The sequence below is a fragment of the Scyliorhinus torazame genome, chromosome 18 (assembly GCF_047496885.1).
Source record: "Scyliorhinus torazame isolate Kashiwa2021f chromosome 18, sScyTor2.1, whole genome shotgun sequence".
In the NCBI taxonomy this organism is placed as follows: domain Eukaryota; kingdom Metazoa; phylum Chordata; class Chondrichthyes; order Carcharhiniformes; family Scyliorhinidae; genus Scyliorhinus; species Scyliorhinus torazame.
Window position 1 is genome coordinate 134588578 of NC_092724.1, and position 25159 is coordinate 134613736.

At 43.4% G+C, this 25159-nt stretch overlaps 1 protein-coding gene across 2 annotated transcripts in view; it reads right to left on the reverse strand.

Annotated features, from left to right (window-relative positions):
• The window catches only part of abca5 (ATP-binding cassette, sub-family A (ABC1), member 5), a 186891-nt gene that overhangs the window by 82988 nt on the left and 78744 nt on the right, over window positions 1–25159 (reverse strand). For both annotated transcript variants that reach the window (XM_072483424.1, XM_072483422.1), the window contains exons 10-16: window positions 24734–24911; window positions 22179–22237; window positions 19149–19259; window positions 8166–8341; window positions 2862–2981; window positions 1995–2133; window positions 1530–1620 (exon numbers count right to left, since the gene is read on the reverse strand). In XM_072483424.1, coding sequence (XP_072339525.1) covers window positions 1530–1620; window positions 1995–2133; window positions 2862–2981; window positions 8166–8341; window positions 19149–19259; window positions 22179–22237; window positions 24734–24911 — 874 coding nt within the window. The remainder of the gene's footprint in view (window positions 1–1529; window positions 1621–1994; window positions 2134–2861; window positions 2982–8165; window positions 8342–19148; window positions 19260–22178; window positions 22238–24733; window positions 24912–25159) is intronic.

Consider the following 25159-nt stretch of genomic DNA (forward strand, 5'->3'; position numbering starts at 1 on the left):
ACCTCTACTGAATTAGATCATAGAATCCCTACAGAAGGACGCCATTCGGCCCATCGAATCTACACAGATCCCCTGAAGGAGCACCCTAGCCTGGGCCCACTCCCTCGCCCTATCCCTGTAGGCCCATCTAACCATTGGACACTAAAGGGCAATTTAGCATGGCCAATCCACCTAACCTGCACATCTTTGGACTGTGGGAGGAAACTGGAGAACCTGGAGGAAACCCACGCAGACATGGGGAGAATGTGTAAGCTCCGCACAGTCACCCAACGTCGGAATTGAACCCGGGTCCCTGGCACTGTGAAGCAGCAGTACTAACCACTGTGTCACCTTGCCACCTTCAGCATTATATAGGTAGTGCTGCTGAACATCTATACAGGCATTTGGGGATAGACGGTCCTGGTTCTTCGCTCTACAGAAAATATGCCACATTTGATGAAGTCAATGTCCTATGGAAGAAGATGTCGGTCATCTATGCTCCCTAACTAGTGTTACATAGATGGTCACGTTTATCTCATAGGGACATGGCTTCCAAGTCTGGGAGCTTCTACGGATACTGGAAAACTGGAATATAAGCTGGAAATATTGATTCCTAGCCGATATAATGATTTCCTGGGGTTAACCAATTCAGAAGCAACTCAAGCCAGTCTGAAATTACAGCTCACACTTCTTACATTTAAGTCACTCTAGTTCCTATAGATCCTATAGTTGATGTCACTGAAGTGATCAACAATGTAATGAAGCTCCATTTAAGAGTTCTGATGTCAACAAATTATTCTGCAGGCTTAAAGTACTCTCATAGATGAATCTTTTTCTGAAAGTTTATATTTTTTCCTTTCGCGTTGTATCCATATTTTCCATTAACCAGTTTAATTTCTTTAAAAATATGCCCTAGTTTAGTTAACTTTTTAAAAGGGTATATAATAGCTCATTCCACTGGCATACAGTGTTATCCTAGAATTAGTAAACTTGGAATATTTCTAAAAAACGTTTGAAGTCTCAACCCCTGATTTGTATAATTATTATAACACACGCCCAACTTCCTTTCCTTCGGTCCAATTGTGCAATTTAGAAATAGGATCAACAGTTAAAAATGTGGCCATTGGGCTGACAAACTTAACCTTTGGTGACAGTCCTGCAAAGTTCAATGCTGTAAAATCTGACAACTCTCACACAATTGTGTCAGACTTCTGATGATTTCCAAAATAGGCAGCATTATGGCTCAACGATATTATTTTGTTCAAAGCCCTGGGAGTATAATTATATCACAAAAGGACATTGCAGCACTGATGAGTTCATGTTTCAGAACATAACTGAATTTGATGGTCTAGTAACTGATTGGTGCTGCCATAACTGCATGGAATAAATCAAGCACAAAAACCATGAGTGAAAATTCACTCAAAGTCCAGCGGAGTTTGGTTATTATACATAAACACCAGGGTCAAATTCTAATGACCAACTTTATACAGCAGTGGATATTTCATATTGAGCCTACACAAGATTTCACCCAAATTGCAAATATACTTTACCTGAGATTGTAGCCCACACCAAATTTTGCTTTCAGGAACAGTGAGGAGCCAACACATTTGAGCTGTCCTTGTGAGATGACTGCTTTGCGGTCTACACAAAGACAAATAAACAAACACAATATATGAATTCCATGGGTTACACCAATTGTAATGCCAAAAAAGTCATGGTTTGCTGTTGTTAAATCTGAATTTTTACACATTAAAGTGAGTCATACCAGATTTTGGAGTGAATTAGTATTTAAAAGGAATAAATAAGACATTAAAGAAAGCAAAAGACTACAGTTTATAATTTAATTGCACTACAAAATCATTTTTCAACAGTTTGGGGTATTCTTTCTTTTAAAATATGTTTCACTAGCAGCAGAAAGAGATTGAGAGATAAAATTCAATTTTGCGGGAACTTGGGCTTCTTTGCAAATTATCATTATCATTTTTACTAGAGCTAGTTCCATCATCAGCACTAACCTGCCAGCATATCAGCTTCATCTATGAAGTGTGTGGTCAACAGTATCACCCTTCCTGCTTTCCTCTTTTTCAGCAAAGCCCACACCTGCTGCCGAGAACAAGGGTCCATCCCAGCAGTAGGTTCATCAAGGAGTAAGACCTTTTCAGAGAGAGAGAGAGCAGGCGAGATTACAGATTAGCTACATTAAAAAAAAAATCAGGAATGGCTTTCCAGCAGAGTAAAAGCTACATGTTTACAAACCCTGCGATCTTGTGTTTAAATTCTTAATGTAAATAATGCCTGAATCCTAAAGATTTTGTTAAAGTATACTAATAATTCTGAACTCGTCTGTTAAGTAAATGAAAAAAAGTCTTATTTTGTTACGCGAGGCTTTATAAAAAAATAAAAATTATTTTCCCTTTATAAAATAAGGGAACTCGACCAGTGAAGTATTTAAAATAAAAGAAGAGCACCAATGTTTCAGTGGCAATCTGGATACCGTTCTATTTCTGCATACACAATGTCAAGCTAAAACATCACAGTATAAATGTAAGTCTTGGCAATTACCGAAAGTTATGTACAGTCAAGGAAAATAAAGTGCTGCTTAGGTAATTGGGGATGGGGGAAATTGGCTGCATTTTCTGCAATTTGCAATGCCATAATGTCTTTCAGAGGTATTTACCTTGGTAGATAAAAAAGTTAGCATTTTGTTCCTTTATAGGTAGGCACATAAAACAATTGGAAAACCATTTTCACTACCAACACTTTCCTGCAGTGTCTAATCGGTTTAATTTTAGGTTTGTGTGAGTTGATACATCTCTTTCAAATTGTGAAAAGGGAGCTTCAATATATAAAACTGTCAAAAGTAATTAGAATTGTCTATTCACCTTTGGATCTCCCAAAATTGCCATTCCCATTGAAAGCTTTCTTTTTTGTCCACCACTGAGCTTTTCTGCACGGACATCCATAATTGCTTCCATATCCAGTTCTTTTATGACATTGAGCACCTGAAGAAAGCAAAGGGGAAAGATTAAGTTTCAACGAAAACTGTTTCAGTTTTCAAACTCATTTTTTAAGAAATGCATTCAAAAATACGAATGAAAAATCACCTTTACACAGATCAACATGATGTTGGTCACGTGAAGCCAATTACTATAGAAATGTTCTTTGTTTCACACAAGGGCAACATTTATAATACACAACCCCATCTCTACTCCTTGATAAGCTTCCCCATAAATGCATCTATCCTACTCCCTGTGCTGGCAAATTCCACATCTTCACCACTTGCTCAACAAGTTTCTTCCAAATTCCTCATTTGATTTGTGACGTTATATGATTGTCTGCAGATTTGTTTTCCTCATCAGAGGTGACAGTCACCCTGAGGTAAATCACGGGCCTTGTGCTTATTGAGTTTCCGGGTCACTTTTCCCCGACCCTTTGTGAATCTTGCCACGTCCCAATTGGGTGTCAGAATTCTCGACATAACAAGTGACTTCAAAAGTACTTCAGTGGACTCTGAGTCCAGAGGTGGCAATGTTTGGAGTGTTGGAAGGTGCGGTAGCCGGGGGGGCGGGGGGGGGGGGAGGCCGACGTTTTGGCCTTCGCCTCCCTGGTGGCCCGGAGACAGATTTTACTGGGATGAGGGACTCTGAGCCTCCAAAGTCAGGGGTGTGAGTCAGTGACATGGCAGAGTTTCTCAAGGCTAGAAAAGATTAAGTTTGCCTTAAGGGGTTCAATACAGGGGTTCGCTCGGAGATGGCAGCCTTCATCGACTTCTTTATGGAAAACTGACCGTCAGCAGGGATTAGGGGGGGGGAGGGGAGGCATGGAAGTGGACAATAAGGGCAGGGAATCTAATATATGGGTATCTAGGAGTTAGGGTGGAGGGAAGTTGGAGCAGGGAATCTAATATATGGGTATCTAGGAGTTAGGGGGAGGGAAGTTGGGTATGTTACTGTGGGGTTTTTGCATGTGTCGGACCATTCTGTTATTTAGAATTTTAGTATGTTAAAATTATAAATGCCTCAATAAAATATTTCCTAAAAAAAAGTACTTCAGTGGCTGAAAAGAACTTTTGTGAAGGTACTCTATAAATGCAATGTTGTTTCTATTTAAAACATTTAGAAAACGCACTTGGACGCGTAACTAAGACAAGTGGCTAACAGGCAATGCAAATACAGCACCAATTTCGAAACCAGTTGCATCAACAAGGCACGCAACTGAACAACTGTGTTACTTCTGGGAAAAAACCTGAAAACTAGCTATACTTAGGACATGGCTTGAAAAAGAACGCCTGTATCTCTGAACTACTACTCATAATTATTCAGCTTCTCTATACCATTTCACTACAATTAATTGCCAAATTTTATTGCCAAACAATTGGTTTAACAATGGGAAGAGCTTTAATTTCCCTCAATTACACATTTACTTTTCAGTGTGCCTTTGGTTTGGAATGTCAGGAAAACAGAGATAGTTTTAATTGATCTATATTTGTATTGATAAATATTAGAAATGAGGTATGGATTAAAGTGGATTTAATTTAATGTTTCTGTGTAAGAAGAGTAAAACTGTAATCAGATTCATGTTAGACACTGTTGTTGGCATGTATGGGGGATTTTGATTTCAGTTCAAACTATTTCTATTATGCTGAGAGTTTATGGTGTAAAAGTAATCATGAGGTTGGATAAATAATGAGCTGATGCTAAGCAATCAGGGGCACCTTTAGCTTTTTTGAATTTAGTTTTAGCTGAATACATAGCAATTGGCTAATAGAAGCTAGAGAGGAAGCATTTCTCTCAGCCTTTCTAGAAGAAAAACCATTCCATGGGGCAATAGTTAAGTAAACCAGTGCTAGAGATCTAAAGGACAGCTGGTTAAGGAAACTAGAACAATGAAGAGAGGTTTCCAGGAAGCCTAAAGTAAAGGAACAGAAAGAACAGGGACTAGAACACGGTATTGCCATGGATAAAGCTGGGCAGGAGTTGGATAGAGAGAGAGGGAGGTCAGAAAGATATCTGTTATAGTTCTACGGTTTGTTTGTGAGAACTTACTACAGTTTTTAAGATTTTATTTGAAATAATGGTGGAAATTGGTGAATGGATTTCCTAGTTTGTGTAAAAGCAGTTAAGACAAAAGAAGCCTGAAAAGAGAGGTGAAAACCTGGAGCAGGATTCCTTATTAAAACAGTGGAGTGGAAGCTTTGTTTGAAAGGATAGTTGGAAAAACTGGAGCAGGATTCTTAATGAAAACAGCTGATGGAAAGCATTGTTCGAAAGATTTAAAACCGTTTCTTTTTGAGAGTAGAGCTTGGAAACATCCAAGTGACAATCATCTGGGGAGACTGTGAGAAGAAATACACAGAAGATCGGTTGAGTGTCATTGCCATTTGGTTTCAGAGTGAAGTGTTATGTTTGAAAACTGTATACATTTGTAAAGGTATGGGAGGGGGGGGAGTAAAGGAGCATTTTGTGATAATTAAATTGTTCATGTTTAATTTTTTTCCCCTTGTTGTTAAAAACTAATTAGTAGTCCTATGACTCAGTTCCTCCACAATTTTCAAAAAGTAAAAGGACGGACTTTTGACCTAATGTTCTATTCTGAATCTTCCCGTTCAGTAGCAATGCCAACTAGGATCGTAACATGTGGTATGTTTAAAAACGCCTGTGTTCTGCCCCTCTCGGTCTGCCTAACATTGAAGAACGTTTCCAGCAGGTTAAGAGGGGAGAGGAAGAACACAAGCATTTTAAAATAGTATGGATTAATATTAAACCACTGGTTAGTAGAGCACCTGATTTGCACTCCGATATGAAAATTGCAGGATATACCACACAAATCAATTTCCCCTAATTCCAGGTCCCTGTCATTAATCACACAATGTAACTGGTGAGTTTTCTGAGTTTTACCAGAGATCCATCTTTGTATATAATATGGCTGTCAGTGGTTTAGAAAGGCTTAGAGTTACAAAAATGCACCCGCTGGAGCCACATTCTCAGTGTGCGATGCTGCATTAGCCACTCAATTGTGCAAATGCTTGGTAACCCAGATCACTGGCTGTTTAAAAGTAAGACCATATGATGCCTCAGCGTATTCATGGTCCCCTGCAGCTTCTTAAAGGCAGTGGTTGCGATTTTCTGAATACTTTACCATGTTTACCTTGCGCTCCAGGTCTGAACAAAGCACCTGTTCCAACTTTTGCCTGCAAAACAACAAAACCGCCACTAACACCCAACAAATAGAACAATCCTCCTCACATAAAACAAGCAAGAAAGGATGGACTTGGGAATCTGGTGTGTCCTACTCGGCCAATGATTGCTGTTTTTACTGGCAGTGAGCTTGGGCTCCACTAGAGCATGTGCCACGGTGATTTGCACCTTCAGTTAACCCCCGCCCCCCCCCCCCCCCCCCCCCCCCTTCCCGGCCTTAGTGCCCACTTCATTACTTACGTTGAAAAGCAGCCTGCTGCTGATTCCAAATTGCAGGCCTCAGGCTTTGCGAGCCTACTCATCATCCTTAATGAATGCTCTCTGATCACTAATGGATGCTCTCTGACCACTAATTAGGCAATTTGTATAAAATCACAGGAAAATGATTGTGCCCCACACATTGCAGGCTTCTGACCACATTTGAGCCAGATGGCGGGGTCAAGATGTCCATGAGGAAAATTCTGCCATCAATGTTTACTCTATTAAGCCCTTTCATTAATTTTTAAAATCCCGATTAAGTATTCCCTCGATCTTATTTTTTCAAGAGAAATGAGATAAAGGTTGTACTCCTGAAAATGAAAATCGCTTATTGTCACAAGTAGGCTTCAAATGAAGTTACTGTGAAAAGCCCCTAATCGCCACATTCCAGCGCCTGTTCGGGGAGGCTGTTACTCCTTTGATAGATTCTGGTATCATTTTGGTAAATCCTTCATGCACCCTCACCAGTGCCTCTATAATCTTTTATAGTATAGTACACGGTAGTAAAAATGTGGTCTAACCAAGGTTGATACAAGTTTACACAACCAATCTAATTTTCAACTCTATTCTCCTGGAAATAAACCCTAATGTTTGGTTTTCTTTTCTTAAGGCTTTTACAACTTTAAATGATTTGTGTTTTTGCACTCACAGATCCCTTTGTTCCTCCAAACCATTTAGGTTCTTATTTTTCGAGTACCAAAATGTAATTCCTTACACTTAGCTATGTTGAAATTCATTTGCTAATTATATGCCAATTCCAAGTTGATTAACATTCTTGTAATTTGTTCTAGGCTACTTGGTGTTGACCAACCATTTCAATGTGGTGCTGTCTGCAAATATAGAAATTGTTGATGGCTTCAAAAGTCTAAATCATGATAATAAATTGTGAACACTTCCCACCTTCTACCACTTTGAACAGCTACGCTTTACGCCATCTTTACGATTATGCACTGTTTCCCTTAGAATCCCTCCAGTGCAGAAGGAGGTCATTTGGCCCATCGAGTCTGCACCAACCCTCCGAAACAGCTCTCCACCCAGGCCCATCCAACCTGCACATCTTTGGACTGTAGGAGGAAACTGGAGCACCCAGAGGAAACCCATGCACACACGGGGAGAACAAACGCCACATAGACAATGTGGCAGGAATTCAACCTGGGTCCCTGGCGCTGTGATGCAGCAGTGTTAACTATTCTGCCACCCGATCTGTCCATTTCTCCCTGCAAACATCAGAACAATCTGAATTCTTCCCACCTTAACTGACAAGTAGGAACTGGAGGACATATGGTTAGTATAACTTTTTAAATGAATAATTAATTGAGGTTTTGATGTGACTGTTAAGACTGTATTCTGATTCTGAAATTTTTAGTCTTTGATCACTGGAAAAAAAAATTGACTTTTACATGAGGTATATGACCAAAAATCATGGGGTCAATTTTTAGATGAGATTGACTTTTGCACAAAAATATATGGTATCAGTACCACTCTGAAATAGAATTTTAGATATCATAATTGCATTTCATGAAAGCTAGATTTGAGCAAGTGCTTGCTCTTGATAATTGTAGCCATCAGGTACAAACACACAATTATTTTATTCACTTGTTTAATTTCTTACATTCATGGCCTCACAAATAAAAAAAACAATTTAAAAAGACAGACTACAAAAGAACTAGCATGAAAAATGAATTAGTGTGTGGTGTTAGAAAGGGCTCACATGCTCTTAACCAGACTTACCTCTTTATCAATTTCCTGTGCTGTGATTCCTTTTATCATAGCGAGTATTTTTAAATGTTCCTTCACTGTAAGACTGTAAAATAGGACATCAAATTGTGGACACACTCCTATCATCTTTCTGATCTGAATTATTTCATCTAATTCAGAAACTCTGTATCCATAAACTGTTGCACATCCTATGCAGCAGGAAGAAAAGTTCATATTAAATCTTATTATACATAATTCTGATATGTGAGCAATTTCCTTACCATATATACAAATAAATAGCAATTCATATAAGTTTCACCTCAGAGCCATTGAATAATTCACGTTGTTCAGAAATAATGGCTGCAATTTACCGTCCTCGTCATGCCCGAATCGGGATGAAATGAGGCCGTTAAATCACGCGAGAGACCTCTCCTTGCGCGATCTAATGAGATCTCGCGAGGTTTCATGATCTGGGGCGGGATCCAGATTTGCACATTCAAGTGTGCAGTCAGGCTCACTTGAAAATGTTCGCGGCGGAATTACCCAAGATGTGGGATCTAACGCCGGTGCCTCGGAGACCCTGAGCGAGCGCCGTTTAGCACTGGTCTCCACCAACGTACCGACACTTGCGGGGAGGGGGTAAGAGGAAGGATTTCCCAGGCGATCGTGTGCCCCTGGGTGGTTGGGCTCTGGGCAGGGTGGTACTGTGCCCCAATGCCACCTGCTCACCATGGCACTGCCAAGGTGCCAGGCTGGCAATGCCAAGGTGCCCAGGTGGCATGTTGCCCATGCCAGAGGTTCCCTGCCCTTTTGAAATGGGAGGGGAGGGGCTCAAGAACCCCCTCATTGGTAAGCTGGGACGTTTGGGGGGGGGGGGGGGCAGGCTCCAGAGACTGTGGTGGGGGTTTCAGGATCAGGGCGCTATTTGAAAATGGTGCCCACGCTCGGGGCGTTCCTCACCGAGGCCCAGAAATGAAGCAGAGTCCCATTTAATGGTGGGGCCATTCTCGCCACTACCAGGGCCGGAAAACACCCAACCAAACTCACCCGACACAATGTTTCATTTCCGTTAAATTGCGCCCAATCTGATCATTGATACGCGACAACAAAGGTTGAGCAGGGTACAATAATCATGTAAATAAATAAACACGTTGAACAATTACTTTGCCTCAGTATTTACAGTAGAAAAGGAGGTTCACTTGCCGGAAGTCCCGAAAAAATTAATAGTTGGATTAATTAACAGTGGATCGGGACTTAATACAATTAATGTAAGTACAGCATCACTAACTAGGAAATTAATGGAACTAAAGAGTGACATATCCCCAGGACCTGACAGTTTCTATCCGAGCATGTTAAAGGAAGTAGAGGAGCACATTGTAGCTACCCTAACTATAATCTTCCAGAGTTCCCTAGATTCAGGAATAGTCCTGCTGGATTGGAAACTTGCACACGTCACTCCACTTTTTAAGAAGGGTGAAAGTATGTAATCAGGGAATTACAGACACTGTTAGCCTAACATCTGTGGTGAGACAATTGCTGGAGTCTATAATCAGGGATGGGGTAACTAAACACCTTGAAACATTTTGGTTGCAGGAGACAGAGAGTGGGGATAATGGGTAATCACTCTAATTGGCAGGAGGTAACTAGTGTCGTACTACAGGAATCTGTGTTGGGGCCTCAATTATTCACACTATTCATTAATGACTTGGATGATGGCATAGAAAGTCATATATCCAAATTTGCGGACGATACAAAGTTAGGTGGCATTGTAGGCAGCCTAGATGATAGCATAAAATTGCAAGGAAGTATTGACAGACTAAGTGAATGGACAAATTTATGACAGATGGAATTTAATGTAAGCAAGTATGAAGATATCCATTCTGGGCCAAAAAAAGGTAGAGCAGGGTACTTTCTAAATTGAAAGAGGTTAGCTACAGTGGATGTCCAAAGAGACTTGGGGGTTCAGGAGCATAGGTTCTTAAAATGGCAGGAACAAGTGCAGATAATAATCAAAGAGGCTAATGGAATGCTAGTCTTTAAATCTAAAAGATTGGAATATAAAGATACAGGAGTAATGCTGCAGCTATACAAAACCCTTGTTAGACCCCCTTGAAGTACTGTGAGCAGTTCTGGGCACCACATCTTAGGAAGGAAATTTTGGCTTTCGAGGGAGTGCAACATAGGTTTACGAAAATGTTACCTGGATTACAGGGGCTGCGTTCTGAGTTACGAGGAGAGATTACTCAAATTAGACCTGTTGTTGCTAGAATTTAGGAGGTTACGGTAATCTATTCAAAGTATCCAAGATATTAACAGGAAAAGACAGGGTAGACAAAGGTAAACTATTTCCACTGGTTGGAGATTCTAAAACTAGTGGGCATAGTCTAAATGTTAGGGCCAGACCTTCAGGAGAGACGTTAGGAAGAACCTCTTCACTCAAAAGGTGGTAGAGGTTTGGAACTCTCTCACAAACAGCAGTTGAAGAAGCTAGATCTGTTTTTAATTTTAAATCTGAGATAGATTTTTGTTTAGCAAAGATATTAAGGGATATGGACTAAAGGCAAGTATATGGAGTTAGGTCACAGATCAGCTATGATCTCAGTGAATGGAGGGACAGGCCGGAGGGGCTGAATGGCCTATGTTCCTATCACTGAGTTGGCCTGACCATAAAAACACAACAAAGAAAGTTGTGCAACTACTCCAGCATGACCAATTAAAAAAATATGAAAATCATCAGATTTTATTTTTGCAGTGATAAATTGGAGCTTGCTACTGATACAGCCTTTTGCAAAAGTTGTTGGTGGAATACTGTTCACCTGTCAAGATGGTTTGTTCTTATTCCCACTTATATTCCAGCTAGTTTAGTTCAAGAAGTTTTGACAAGCCATCTACAAGGATATGGAGCTGGATTGTTGACGCCGGGGCAGGATTTGTGGGCTTCCACGAGAGGAAAACTGGCGCCAAACCTGGACCGATTCAGCGACCATGGAAGGGCTATTCTAATCAAAAACGGTTTGGGATTCACCGGGTCAGTGATTGACATTCGGGAGGCTGACAAACTGCAGCCGCATATACACATTATAAGCCCCACACACATTCATCCCAGCCAACAAGATGGCACTGGCTGTGCTGGAGCGCGCCCTTCCCAAGATGGGTCGGATAGGGCCGGGGACACCTAGGGGAGTAGCCTGGGGGGACACCTAAAAAGACTTGTGGCCCTAACTTCACAGTGGGCTGTCAACAGCGTGCACAGCTGCGGCAATGGTGTTCCAAGTCCATCCACCCCGACCCCACAGCCCACCTCCTGACCCCCCCTGCACTGGCAGAAGCCCCCCGGCCAGCGGCACAAATGTCAGCAAACTATGACGATGTTAGACACTTTAGGTACCCCCCTTCTCTCCCTTAGTGGCTACGATGCCGGTTTCACAATTTTTAAAAGCACAAGTGAACTGCGCCGTCGGAAACTCAGCCTATCCGAGGCGGAGAGTCGCAGAGACCCGGAGAATACCGGGTCAGGCCTGCAAATGACATGCAGTGTTTATTGTATGTGCGTTCTGGACCACATTGACACCGCTGTCGAGGTGACGGAGAATTGCGATTTGGCGTTAAATCGGCGCCTGCCGCAAATTTGGCGTCAGAACCTATTCTCCGCCCAATTGTGTTTCCTGATTTCGGCGTCAGCCATTGGAGAATCCCGCCAATGTTTTTTCCAGACTTTTGGATACTATTGGAGATTTATATATATATATAATTGAATTTTGTAAGCAATTTGAAACTTTCTTTGGAAATCAAGATTTATCTTTATATTTTAAGGTTGGATTTACATTTTGTAATTTTTTTGGTTTGCTGATATAAATTGCAAATTTGATAGTCTTATGGAAATAGATTTACAAGGTTTCCTACTCTAAGAAATTAGGCACATTTAAATTTTTCATTTAGCCAGAGAAGTGAGTCAGAAATGAAAGAGGAAGATACCCAACATTTACAATAGTTCTTTTACAATAGTACAGGTATGTACAGCAGAATGTTATGGGGGAAAGATGGTGGTGTAGTGGTATTGCGGGGAGAGGGGGGCGGGCGGGGGGGAGAGAGAGGGGCGGGCGGGGGGGGGGGAGAGAGAGGGGCGGGCGGGGGGGGAGAGAGAGGGGCGGGCGGGGGGGGAGAGAGAGGGGCGGGCGGGGGGGGGAGAGAGAGGGGCGGGCGGGGGGGGGAGAGAGAGGGGCGGGCGGGGGGGGAGAGAGAGGGGCGGGCGGGAGGGGAGAGAGAGGGGCGGGCGGGGGGGGAGAGAGAGGGGCGGGCGGGGGGGGGGAGAGAGAGGGGCGGGCGGGGGGGGAGAGAGGGGCGGGCGGGGGGGGGAAGAGAGAGGGACGGGCGGAGGGGGGAAGAGAGAGGGGCGGGCGGGGGGGAAGAGAGAGGGGCGGGCGGGGGGGAGAGAGAGGGGCGGGCGGGGGGGAGAGAGAGGGGCGGGCGGGGGGGAGAGAGAGGGGCGGGCGGGGGGGGAGAGAGAGGGGCGGGCGGGGGGGAGAGAGAGGGGCGGGCGAGGGGAGAGAGAGGGGCTGGGCTGGTGGGAGAGGGGGGCTGGGCTGGGGGGAAAAAAGAAAAAGAAAAGAAAAAGAAAAAAAAAAATGAAACCATTGTCGTAAAAACCCAGCCGATTCACTCATACCCTTTAGGGAAAGCAATCTGCCATCCTATGGCCCATGGCCTTCATATGACTCCAGATCCACAACAATGTGGTTGACTCTTTGCCCTCTGAAATAGCTCAGCAAGCCACTCAGTTCAGCGGTAATAAATGTTAGCCCAGCCCACAGCCCACATCCCATGGATAAATAAAGAAAAAAAATGTGATCTTCCGATTGTATATTAAAAATGTGACACAACATTCAAACAGTATTACACTAGTTAGTGCAGCTGTCAACATAACATTACTTCACAAAATTATGTGCAAGAGTTGGTGCAGATCACCAGGTGAGAGAAGGGGGTCATCAGAAAAAAATGGGATTGGTAGCCCTACCGAACGATAATGGTTCCCTCCTGCTGAAGATGTGTGCTGAGGTGCTCTTAGTCCCCAACATAGTCTTCCACCTCCCTAAACGCAACAAGATGTCTTGGATGATCCCCCATGCTATGCATTGGCATCTAATTGACTACGTCATCACCATATAAGAGTCCTTCCTGTTTATTTCCTTTGTTCCCATTTTTTAAATGTTATTTTATTATTTTGGTCCGTAGACCCATAATAGGAATGTGCCTTTAAGCAGAATACTCGAGGTTGAAGCAGCCTGCGTTCTCAGGTTTTGTTTTTGGCTAGACTCCTTGACACCGTATATCTGAAGAACCAGATTTGGAGGGAGTCGGATCAATTGGTTAACTGGCAACCGGTGGGTTGGCCAGGGACAGTATTCTGCCTGACAACAGTCAGTGATTGGTTCCTGCATGATGTTTTCTGAGAAAACTGGGAAGAAGCATTTTGACCATGGAAGTGAAAGGAGCGCTCTCTGTCTCTCCTGCTTCCTGAAGTGAAAGAACTGTTTCATTGTTCTGAAAGTAGTGAGTGCCTGGCGTATCCTTTGTTGTGAACCTGGAATGATGTTGAGTCTGCAAAGAAGGTAGACACTCTTGCCAGTGAAAACCATCTCAAGCCTAGAAGGAATAAGTATCAAAATGAAAGTTGAACTTCAGAAAGATGCGAACTGAAAATCATCCCAGTGCATCAAGAATCTTTATCCTTTTATTTTAGTTCATATTTTTTTCCTTTTCCACGACCCTTCCCCTCTGTGGTGTTTGTCTGTGTGTGTGTGTGTGTGTGTATATATAGAGTAGGGGTAGTTAGGACGGGAGTTTTGGGAAAGGGGTAGTAGATAGTCAGTTACATTTTCTGTCCATTTAATTATAATACTATACATAATAAAAGGTTACTTGTGCTAAAGTTACAAACCTGGTGACTACAATTTATTGGGCTCAACCAAGGACCTCGGGTATTTTAAATAAAATTTTATTTCACCTGTGTTGCAACTCTGGGTCAAGTGGGGCTGGAATTGACCGTGCACTCGCCCAGGATGCCGTGACAACCAGGCAGAGGGACAGGCAGCATGTGCATGTAACAAAAGCCATGTGTGGCACTGGCCACTGGACTGACCATTTCAAAGCTAAACATCAAGATCCCTTAGGTGCCCCAGGGAATGAAGGTCCAGAGCATCTCAATGTCTCAAGCCTCAAACAGATAGTCATGATTGAATCTCTCAGAGAAACTCAAGAGTTGGCACACCAAAAATGAACACACACTGCATGGAGGATAACTGGGCGTCCTTTAGGGTCAGAGGCCCCTGGCCCTACCTCTCATAAGCATCAAGATCGGTTTGATGAAAACTGAGGTAATCCAGAAAATTCTGACGAAGAAATTTCATCTCAACAGAGTATTCCTCAAGGACAATTGATCGCTTTCGAAGCCCAATGCCTCCAAAACATCTGCAGGACTGTTAAATGCAAGCTCAAGATGATGCTTGACACTTGGCTGAATCAGAAAGTAGAGATTCTACAATGCTCTGAAATCTCTCAGTGACCATAATTCTGCTCGTTCATCACCAATCCTTGGTACCGATGGGTCAACATTATCACAAAAAAAGCCCAAATTTTAGAGAGACAAAACATATTAACCATGCCCTTAATCAACAATTATCCATCAATGAAGAGGCAATCAACAGGCTGCCACAGATTGCCACCAACTGTCCCTGAAGGACACCCAGTTATCCTCCATGCAGTGTGTTCATTTTTGGTGTGCCAACTCTTGAGTTTCTCTGAGAGATTCAATCATGACTATCTGTTTGAGGCTTGAGACATTGAGATGCTCTGGACCTTCATTCCCTGGGGCACCTAAGGGATCTTGATGTTTAGCTTTGAACTGGTCAGTCCAGTGACCAGTGCCACACATGGCTTTTGTTACATGCACATGCTGCCTGTCCCTCTGCCTGGTTGTCACAGCATCCTGGGCGAGTGCACGGTCAATTCCAGCCCACTTGACCCAGAGTTGTAACACAGGTGAAATTTAATTTTATTTAAAATTCCTGAGGTCCTTGGTTGAATAAATTGTAGTCACCAGGGTTCTCTTGGTGACCCTCCCACCCTGTTAAAAATGACAAACATAATCAAACTCCTGTCTAATGACAAACTCCAGGAGCTGATGCTATCCCAGCTGAAGTCTTCAAGGCTGGATGTCAATGCAAATCAAGAAGCTCACTGAACTCTTTCAGTCAATGTGGGAGCAAAGAACCATCCCGCAAGAATACAAATATGACCCATTGTCCACCTGTGCACCGAAGGCTCTTCCTATCTTGCAAAAACCTTGGAGAATCCCATTCCTCTGTTCACAGTAAAATCTTCACCAGAATCCTTCTGAACTACATAGTGCCACATCTCAACCTGATCTGCTGCCAGAGAAGCAGGTAGTTTCAGGAAAGGTTGAGGGAACACTGATATCGTGTTTGCAATTAGACAACTCCAGAATAAATTCCCAAAACATAACATGCACCTCACATTTGTTGATGTGACAAAAATCCTTGATACAGTCATCCATGAGAGCCTTTGGAAGGTAATGGAGAAATTTGGCTGCCCTGAGATATTCATCATAATAGTTCGACACTTCCATGATGGCATTCTCGTGCATGCCGTGGATGATGGTGAGATTTCTGACCTATTCCCAGTTACAACTGCAGTTACACCGGGTTGTGTATTAGCAACAACTCACTGCAGCATGTTTTTCTGTGCAATACTCTTTCATGCCTTCCATGTTGGCTATTCTGGCATCAACATCAAATATTGCATGGATGGGAAGCTGCTAAATCTGAGGTCAGTCCGCGCAAAGATCGATGTCTCCAGGGACATACTCCACGATTACCCATTTGTTAATGACCATGCTCTAGCCGCCGCTTTAGAGCTGGACATGCAGTGTAGCATGGATTTGATCTCCAATGCATGCTATCGCTTTGGTCTTACGATCAGCACGAAGAAAACTGCAGTATTGTATCAGCAAGCTCTAGAAAAGTCGTGTCTTGAGCCCAATGTCTCAGTCCATAGGGCAGCACGGTAGCACAAGTGGTTAGCACTGTGGCTTCACAGCGGCAGGGTCCCAGGTTCAATTCCTCGCTAGTCACTGTCTGTGCGGAGTCTGCATGTTCTCCCTGTGTCTACGTGGGTTTCCTCCGGGTGCTCTGGTTTCCTCCCACAGTCCAAAGACGTGCAGGTTAGGTGGATTGGCCATGGTAAGTTGCCCTCAGAGACCAAAAAGGTCATGAGGGGTTATTGGGTTTTGGGGATAGGGTGGAAGTGACGGCTTAAGTGGGTCGGTGCAGACTCGATGGGCCGAATGGCCTCCTTCTGCACTGTATGTTCTATGTTCCATGACCAGAATCTGTCAGCATTGAATAAGTTCACATAACTCAACACCACACCCTCTTGAGCTGTCCATATTAACGATGAGACACATGGAAGAATTGCCAAAGCAAGTGTAACCTTCAGCAGACTTTAAACATCAGTCTCGGAATGAAGAGGAGTGGGTCTGCCTACCAAACTGAAAGTCTATAGAGCAATATTCCTGCCCACCTTGTTCTACACATGAGAGACCTGGGTACAGTACCAGTGTCATACCATTTACTTGTGCTGCTTTCAGAAGCCTCTGAAGATCAGATGGCAGGACAAAATACTGAGGTGTTCACCCGAGCTGGCATGGAAGCATCCGCACATGAAACAGTCACAATTAAAACAGGCCACGTAGCTGCAATGCCTGACATTTGATTACCAAAGCAAATCTTCTGGGGAGATCTTGAGTCTAGAGTGCACTTTCACGTCAAGGGCCAAGGAAGCATTGCAAGGATACTGAAAAGGCTCCACTTAGGAGTTTTAAAATCAGCTTCAAGTCTTGGGAGAAGCTCGTCCAGGATTTCTGCACCTGTCAATATCAGAGGCAGAACCAAAAATGCAAGGAGAAGAAATCCTGAGTCAACAACTCATACAAAGCTAAATAGTGTGCAGTATCCTGCTCTATTTGCAGCTGAAGCCTCCGAGTGCAGCCTTAGCAGTCGCCTACATACCCAGCGAACCCCTAGCAACAACCCCAGATGACGAACATCGCCATTGTCACCTCAAAGGGCAAACCAGGGATATAACAATGTGATGTGAAAGGCTAGCTGTGAAGGCCCTTAATTTAACTTTGGTTGCTGCTTGAGATTCCCAAAAATGCTGAGACAATAGGGCAGTAAAACGTTGAAGGACAAGGATCTCTGAAGTGTATAAAAAGTGTTGGAATCCAATCTAGGAATATTGAGATTCAACAAACTCAAAACTGAAGAAGTCTTGGTCCAACTAGGAAGAAAAGGCCCCTTACTGCTCAGGAGAAAATAACCATACATCTTTGCTCCTTCTCCCTGCAACCAAGGAAGAAATTAATGAAGGTCCAGTAGATGATAAATCTGGGGAACTCTTTGCTACAGAAAGCTGTGGAGGCCAAATCACTGAGTGTCTTTAAGACAGAGATAGATAGGTTCTTGATTAATAAGGGGATCAGGGGTTAAGACAGAGATAGATAGGTTCTTGATTAATGAAGGGATCAGGGGTTAAGACAGACATAGATAGGTTCTTGATTAATAAGGGAATCAGGGATAATGGGGAGAAGGCAGGAGAATGGGGATGAGAAAAATATCAGCCATGATTGGATGGTGGAGCAGACTCGATGGGCCGAATGGTCTAATTCTGCTCCTATGTCTTATGACCTAAAAATTGTGTGCATGGAATTGTTTACTGTATATTGCAGTACAGCTTGCTGTAGCATGACATTCTGTGAAGTGAACAAAACGTATAAATGTTTCTGGATTTTAAAACATGAAAATTTGATTTTAATGGAATTTAATTTATTTATAGACGAAACAGCCAACGAAGGAAAAACAATCACTTTGTGCCCTACCCCAGTGAGAGAGAATCTTAGTGCCACCTACCCCACTCTGCTGGGGAATATTGCCCACTACCATCCTGACATTGCCAACTGAAGTGAACGAAGAGTACTCCCACCTTTCCTGCTGTTTGCAATTTTATTGGCTGGGATTCTCCAGCTGCGCCAGCCCGGTGACCGGAAATTCCCGCCCGAGGTCAATGGACCTTTACATGATCCTCATCCCGCCTGTGGTGATCTTGCAGCAGGCGGGGCAGAAGAATCCAGCCCATTGTCTCTTCTGCTACTTGTCCCATCTCATCCTCAGTTCTCTTTCCTTTGTTCTTTGGTCCCTTTTCCCCATGCTTCACATCTCACATCTATTTAGGTCCTCCCCCATTTCCCTGGTCCCTTATAGCCTTCTTTATTCCCTCTGCTTCTTCATTTGAAGTTGGTTGAGTTGAAAATAACATTTTCTGTGCAGCAAAGGAAGTGAATACATCTTGTGTCACGAGTTCTCACTGGGAATACATATGGTTTAAGTTACAGGAAGTCCTTGTTTCAACCATATCAACTTTCCTAAAATTCTGGAAGAACTCAGCATACCTGACAGTGACTGTGAAGGGAGACACAGAGTTAATGTTTTGAATCAGAAGAGTCACACGGATTCGAGACATTAATTCTATTTCTCTCTTCACAGATGCTGCCAGACTTGCTGAGTTTTTCCAGCATTTTTTATTTTTATTCTTAAAATAACGGTCAGCTTTTGTTAGTTTAAAAAAATAAATTTAGAGTACCCAATTCTTTGTTCTCCAATTAAGGGGAAATTTAGCATGATCAATCCACCTACCGTGCACATTTTGGGGTTTTGGGGGTGAAACCCATGCAGACATGTGGAGAATGTGCAAACTCCACACAGGCAGTGATCTGGGGTCGGGATCGAACCCAGGTCCTCAGCGCCGTGAGGCAGCAGTACTAACCACTGTGCCACCATGCTGCCCCTGCTTTTGTTAGTTTAAATAGGTATGCGGACTCAGTACAATGGGAAATAAATTCAGATTTTGTTCTTTATGGTGCAATGACACTTTCTTTCTTACCATCTGACAGAGGACATAGTCCTGAGAGAATGCTAATTAATGTTGTTTTTCCAGTTCCACTGTGGCCCAGTAGTGCTGTAATCTGATCTTGATAAACATCGAATGACAAACCTGAAAAAAAGTATATTATGCACATGAAAAGCATGAATTCTAAAGACAATATTTTTTCTTCCTTGTTCCCTTAAAAGAAAGTCACATTTAGCTTTTCATAAAATTTACAGTGAAGGAGGCCATTCGGCCCATCGAGTCTGTACCGGCTCTTGGAAAGAGCACCCTACCCAAGGTCAACACCTCCACCCTATCCCCATAACCCAGTAACCCCAATCAACACTAAGGGCAATTTTGGACACTAAGGGCAATTTATCATGGCCAATCCACCTAACCTGCACATCTTTGGACTGTGGGAGGAAACCGGAGCACCTGGAGGAAACCCATGCACACACGGAGAGGATGTGCAGACTCCGCACAGACAGTGACCCAAGCCGGACACAAACCTGGGACCCTGGAGCTGTGAAGCAATTGTGCTATCCACAATGCTACCATTCTTTGAGTCCTATTGGATCAGTCACCAGCCAAGAGGTCAGGAGTGTTTAATCCACCCTGAAACAGGACAAACAAGAAATGTACATAAGTAGGAAAGTTTTGATTTCATAGAAACATACAGCACAGGAAATCATTGGCCCACTGAATCTGTATCCACTCTTTGCAAGAACTATTTAATTATTCTGACTCCTATGTTCTTTCCTCATTTTTATCTAATTATATTTTGCCACGGTTATTATTGAATCTGAAACCTCCATATTTCCAGGCAGTGGCCTCCAAATCATAACCTGATGTGTAAAATAAATGGGGTGGGATACTCCATTTCTGAGACTAAGTGGGGCAGAATTTGTGGACTTTCACGACAGAAAAACCGGAGCTGAACCTGGGTCGATTCAGCGACTGTGGAGGGGCTAGCACTAGCACCATGTGGAACTCAATCGATTCCAATGAAAAATGGTGCCGGATTCGCCGGGTCTGTGATTGACGCTCGGGAGGCTGACAAGCTGCAGCCGCATATACACATTACAATCCCCACACACACTCATCACAACCAACAAGATGGCACTGGTTGTGCTGGAGCATGCCTAGACAGCTGATGGGTTGGCTGGGGGAATACCCACACGTCCCGTGATCCTCGGTTCACAGTCGGCTGTCAGCGGCGTGCGCAGCTGCATGGCTGCCATGCCAGCTGCGGTACTGGTGTTCCGTGCCGTCCACCGCAACCCCACAGCCCACCTCCCCCTACAGCCCTGGCCCAATCACCCTGGCCAGAGCCACAACTATCAGCAAACTATGGCGATGTTGGACACTTCCCATACCCCCTCTCTCTCCCTCAACAGCCACAACGCCGGTTTCACGATTTTTAAAAGCACAAGTGAACTGCGCCGTCGAGAACTAGGCCCATTGGAGGCGGAGAATACCAGGTCAGGCCCGCTAATGATATGCAAACGGTGTTTACTGTACGTGCATTCCAGACCACATTGACGCCGCTGTCGAGGTGATAGATAATTGCGATTTGGCGTCAAAACGGCGCCTGCCGTGATTCTGGCATTGGATCCTATTCTCCGCCCAATCGCGTTTCCCGATTACGATGTCAGCCAATGGAGAATCCCGCCCATGATCTTCAGCTCCTTTCTGATCTTCATTTGTCCTCAGTTATTGAGAGCATCACTATGGTCTGCTGTCGTAGAACACTAATCATAGAATTTACAGTGCAGAAGGAGGCCATTCGCCCCATCGAGTCTGCACCGACCTTTGGAAAGAGCACCCTACTTAAGCCCACGTCTCCACCCTATCCCTGTAACCCAGTAACCCCACCTTACCATTTGGACACTAAGGGGCAATTTAGCATGGCCAATCCACCTATCCTACACATCTTTGGACTGTGGGAGGAAACCGGAGCACCCGGAGGAAACTCACACAGACACGGGGAGAAAGTGCAAACTCCACATAGACTGTTACCCGAGGCCGGAATTGAACCCGGGACCCTGGAGCTGTGAGGCAGCAGTGCCAACCACTATGCCACCATGCTGTCACTAAAAGTAAATACTGTAGCAAAATTAGTGTAGTCTGAGAACAAGTCACCCATTGTTGGCCCTTCTGGAACACAGATGATACAAGGAGACACTAGGATGCAATAGGGCAGAAAATATAAAATATTTCAATAGGGGACGCCTCAGTTTCAAAAGCAAAGTCCTGCCTACGTTCTTCAGATGAACTGGAACAAAAGGACAATGCTTAAAAAGCAGCTTTGAATTATTTGGAATAGTTTGTTTTCATGTCATAGAGATGGAATCAGTCACTCATAAAATGAACTCAGGCAGAAGATCTCTAGTAGCATGATATTTTACATGTTGAAATGTCACTCGCGCAAAAAGTATTAAAATCATTAATGGAAAGTAATAAATTGGGGTGTTTTCGCTGAAGCAGAGAAGACTGAGGGGGTGACCTGATCGCGGTGTACAAGATTATGAGGGGCATGGACAGGGTGGATAGGGAGCAATTGTTCCCTTTGTTGATGAGTCAGTTACAAGAGGACACAAGTTCAAGGTGAGGGGCAGGAGGTTTAAGGGGGATTTAAGGAAAAACGTTTTTACCCAGAGGGTGGTGACAGTCTGGACTGCACAGCCTGGAAGGGTGGGAGAGGCAGCTTGCCTCACATCCTTTAAAAAGTACCTGAATGAGCACTTGGCATGTCGTAACATTCAAGGTTATGGGCCAAGTGCTGGAAAATGGGATTAGGTAGGCAGGTCAGGTGCTTTTCAGGTGTCGCTGCAGACCTGATGGGCCGAAGGGCCTCTTCTGCAAGTATTATTCTGTGACTCTGTGAATATTTGACAGCCACATGGATAAACATACTATGCAAATTGGTATTCAGACTATAGGTAGTTTATATCATCTTTACAGTGCATAGAATTACCAGGCATTATACTGGTACTAAAAATAGTGAAACAATCAGTATAGCACAGAGTCACCAGAGACACAAACCTTTCAGCGCTTCCATCTTTTTCTCCTTCCCTTTATATAACTTGTGAACACCATTTAACCTGTAAAAGCAAAAAACACACTCACGGAGGTTTGTACAGATTAAGTGATTTTATTTGTTAATAAATAGATACATGAACAGAACAATAAGCTCACATTACAAGAAATATTTGCTGAGCCATTGTCTCCCTCCATCACCATTAAAAATGAAAGAACTATACAAAAAATTAATTGGATTGATTGATTTACATATTTGTTGTAGGCATAATTTTGGCAGCACTGCTAAACATTTCTACTAATGGAATTCTACTGTAAGTGAGCAAGTCTCAACAAATGGAGCACAATAAAGGCAGAGCTTCCACTACAAACAAGGAACATTTCAGCATTTGTTAATTAATTTATGTAGATCAATTAAGGAAAATTGCTTCTCAACTATAACAAGGTGAAGCAGCTCTTTAATGTTTGTGGCCAACAAGTCACATAGATATCCATAGAATATGCAGCACAGAAACAGGCTTTTCAGCCCAACTGTTCATGCCATTGTTTTTACTCAATTCCTCTCACTCCTTTTCATCCAACTCCATCAGCACAACCTTCTATTCCCCCCTTCCTTCATATATTTATCCAGCTCCCTTAAATGCATCTGTATTATCCCGCATGGGACCTACGGTGTGGGAATGATTATCTTCCCCATGGTCCTTGCATAGTACGAGTTGCCCGACGAGGGATGGGGAACTCTAATTAACCAATGTATAAAACGTCGGCTAGTAAGGCTCCGACCAAAGAAAAACCCGAGAGGGAGTTACTGGGCACTGTATATATCATATTGTAAATAAATCTAATTCTTTACACGGGTGTGGACTCGTCATGTTCTCATTAAAGCATCTATGCTACTCATCTCAACTACTCCTTCTAACCGCGCTCTGGATCAAGAAATTTCTCCTGAAACTGAAAGAAAGAGCTAGGATGGTAGTCAACTTCCCTTTCCTCACTTCAAGATGTAGGTCTGAAAAATTGACTACAAGAGCGGGTCTTGTTGTTCGATTTATATGTTAGCCAGGATGCAGAAGCTTTGTCCTAAATGGTGATCAATTTGTACATGGGGACAAGGGCAGCACGGTAAGTGGTTAGCACTGCTGCCTCAGAGCACATGGAACCCGGTTTCAATTTCCTCCTTGGGTTGGGTCTGTGTGGAGTTTGCGCGTTCTCCCCGTGTCTGTGTGGGTTTCCTCCGGGTGATCCGGTTTCCTCCCACAGTCCAAAGATGTGCAGGTTAGGTGGACTGGCCATGCTCAATTGCCCTTAGTGTCCACAAAGGTGAGGTGGGATTACTGGTTTACGGGGATAGGGTGGAGGCGTGGGCTTAAGTAGGGTGCTCTTTCCGACGATGGGCCGAATGGTCTCCTTTTGCACTGTAAATTCTGATTCTGTGAAATAAATCTATAACTTTCGAAGCACACAGGAAGCGTACTGGACATATAATTTGTTGTCTCTCAGTTGCAGGGTAATTGTTAGTTGCATGCACACCATTCTACTGTATGAATAAATAAATACATGCAGTTCATGGCAAACTCTATCTGCTAACTAATGCCCGAGAGCCTTTCTGTAACTCAATTCTTGGCACATAGGACCACCTGTGTATTGCTCACCCCAGTCAATATGACTTCCCCATGTAATAATGTAATTCATAGGCCAAGGGAAACTGTTTTACAACACATTTCAATATCTACTTAGAAACCAGAAAGACCACTTCTTTGTTTTTTTGAAATATATTTTATTGAAATTTTTCATTAGCTTAGGGGCCTGCTTAACATACTTAGTGTCCATTAGTCTACTATAGCTACATTTGAATCCAGGAAGTCCATCAATTAAAAAGACAAGAGGCAGAACATTCCACTTGTGAACAGAGTGCTGGCTGAGGCGAGAAAACTGATGTGCAGCTTTTCTCCCCAGATGTTATAGCACTCTGTACACAAACAATCTGGAGGCTTGGTTTTCGCCATCATGTTGGCAGGGCAGGGCTTGATACAACCAGCAATGTCAGCTCCACAGAGATTGGGATGCCCATCTGCACTAACCTCCCCCACAAACACCAAGGCAACCTCCCCCACACACATAAGAGCAACTACCCCTCCAAAAGGAGCTCCTCAGAGGGCCCATTCCTGGCACTGCCAGGGTGCCAGTACCCCTGTCCCTCTCCCCCTGGGGGCTACAATTACTATGCACCATCGGTGGGTTCCCCTCGGCTGCCTCATATTTTTAAAAAGCGGTTGTAAACCTTGCCGACGTGGAAGAGAGTTCTAAATGTTGGGGAACATATGGTGGGGGTCCGCTAATTACATTAATGTTTATTCAAATGTACAACATGTATGAGGGGCAGGGAAAATCGGAAAACAAGATCTTGCCAGCAAGAATCTCGTTTTCCGATTTGAGAGAGATTTTGCGCCTACATCGCCATTTGTGTACATGTCTAATGCGAGCGCAAAATCGTCGCCAAGGTTTTCAATACCGGATCAAACTTCCAAAATGGCCTAATTTTTTTGAGATGCTCTTCTTACCTGATTGCTTCTTTTCCCTTAAGCTCTGCAGGTACTGCTTCCACCACCTCACTAAACTCAGGTCCAGGGCAAAATTCATTTTCGCTAATTGCATCAATATGATCATAATGTTTCTGTTTATGGAACCAATAAGAGGGTTGAAGGAAGTAGAAGAAAGGTTGACGTTGACCAAATTCACCTAAATGGGCAAAGGAAGGAAACTAATGATAACATTTCCTGGGTGCAGTACTATAAATGCTAAAGCATTATAAAATATTTCAATTACTGAAACAAACACCAAACAACTACATATATTTATTGAAAACACTAACCATACATTAACCTAGTTGAGCACTGCAGCAATGATAAAACCAAATCAGGCCAACAGGAAGAAAGAACAGGTTAAGACAATCATTCTTCTGAGGCAACTGAGGAATTTAAAGAAGA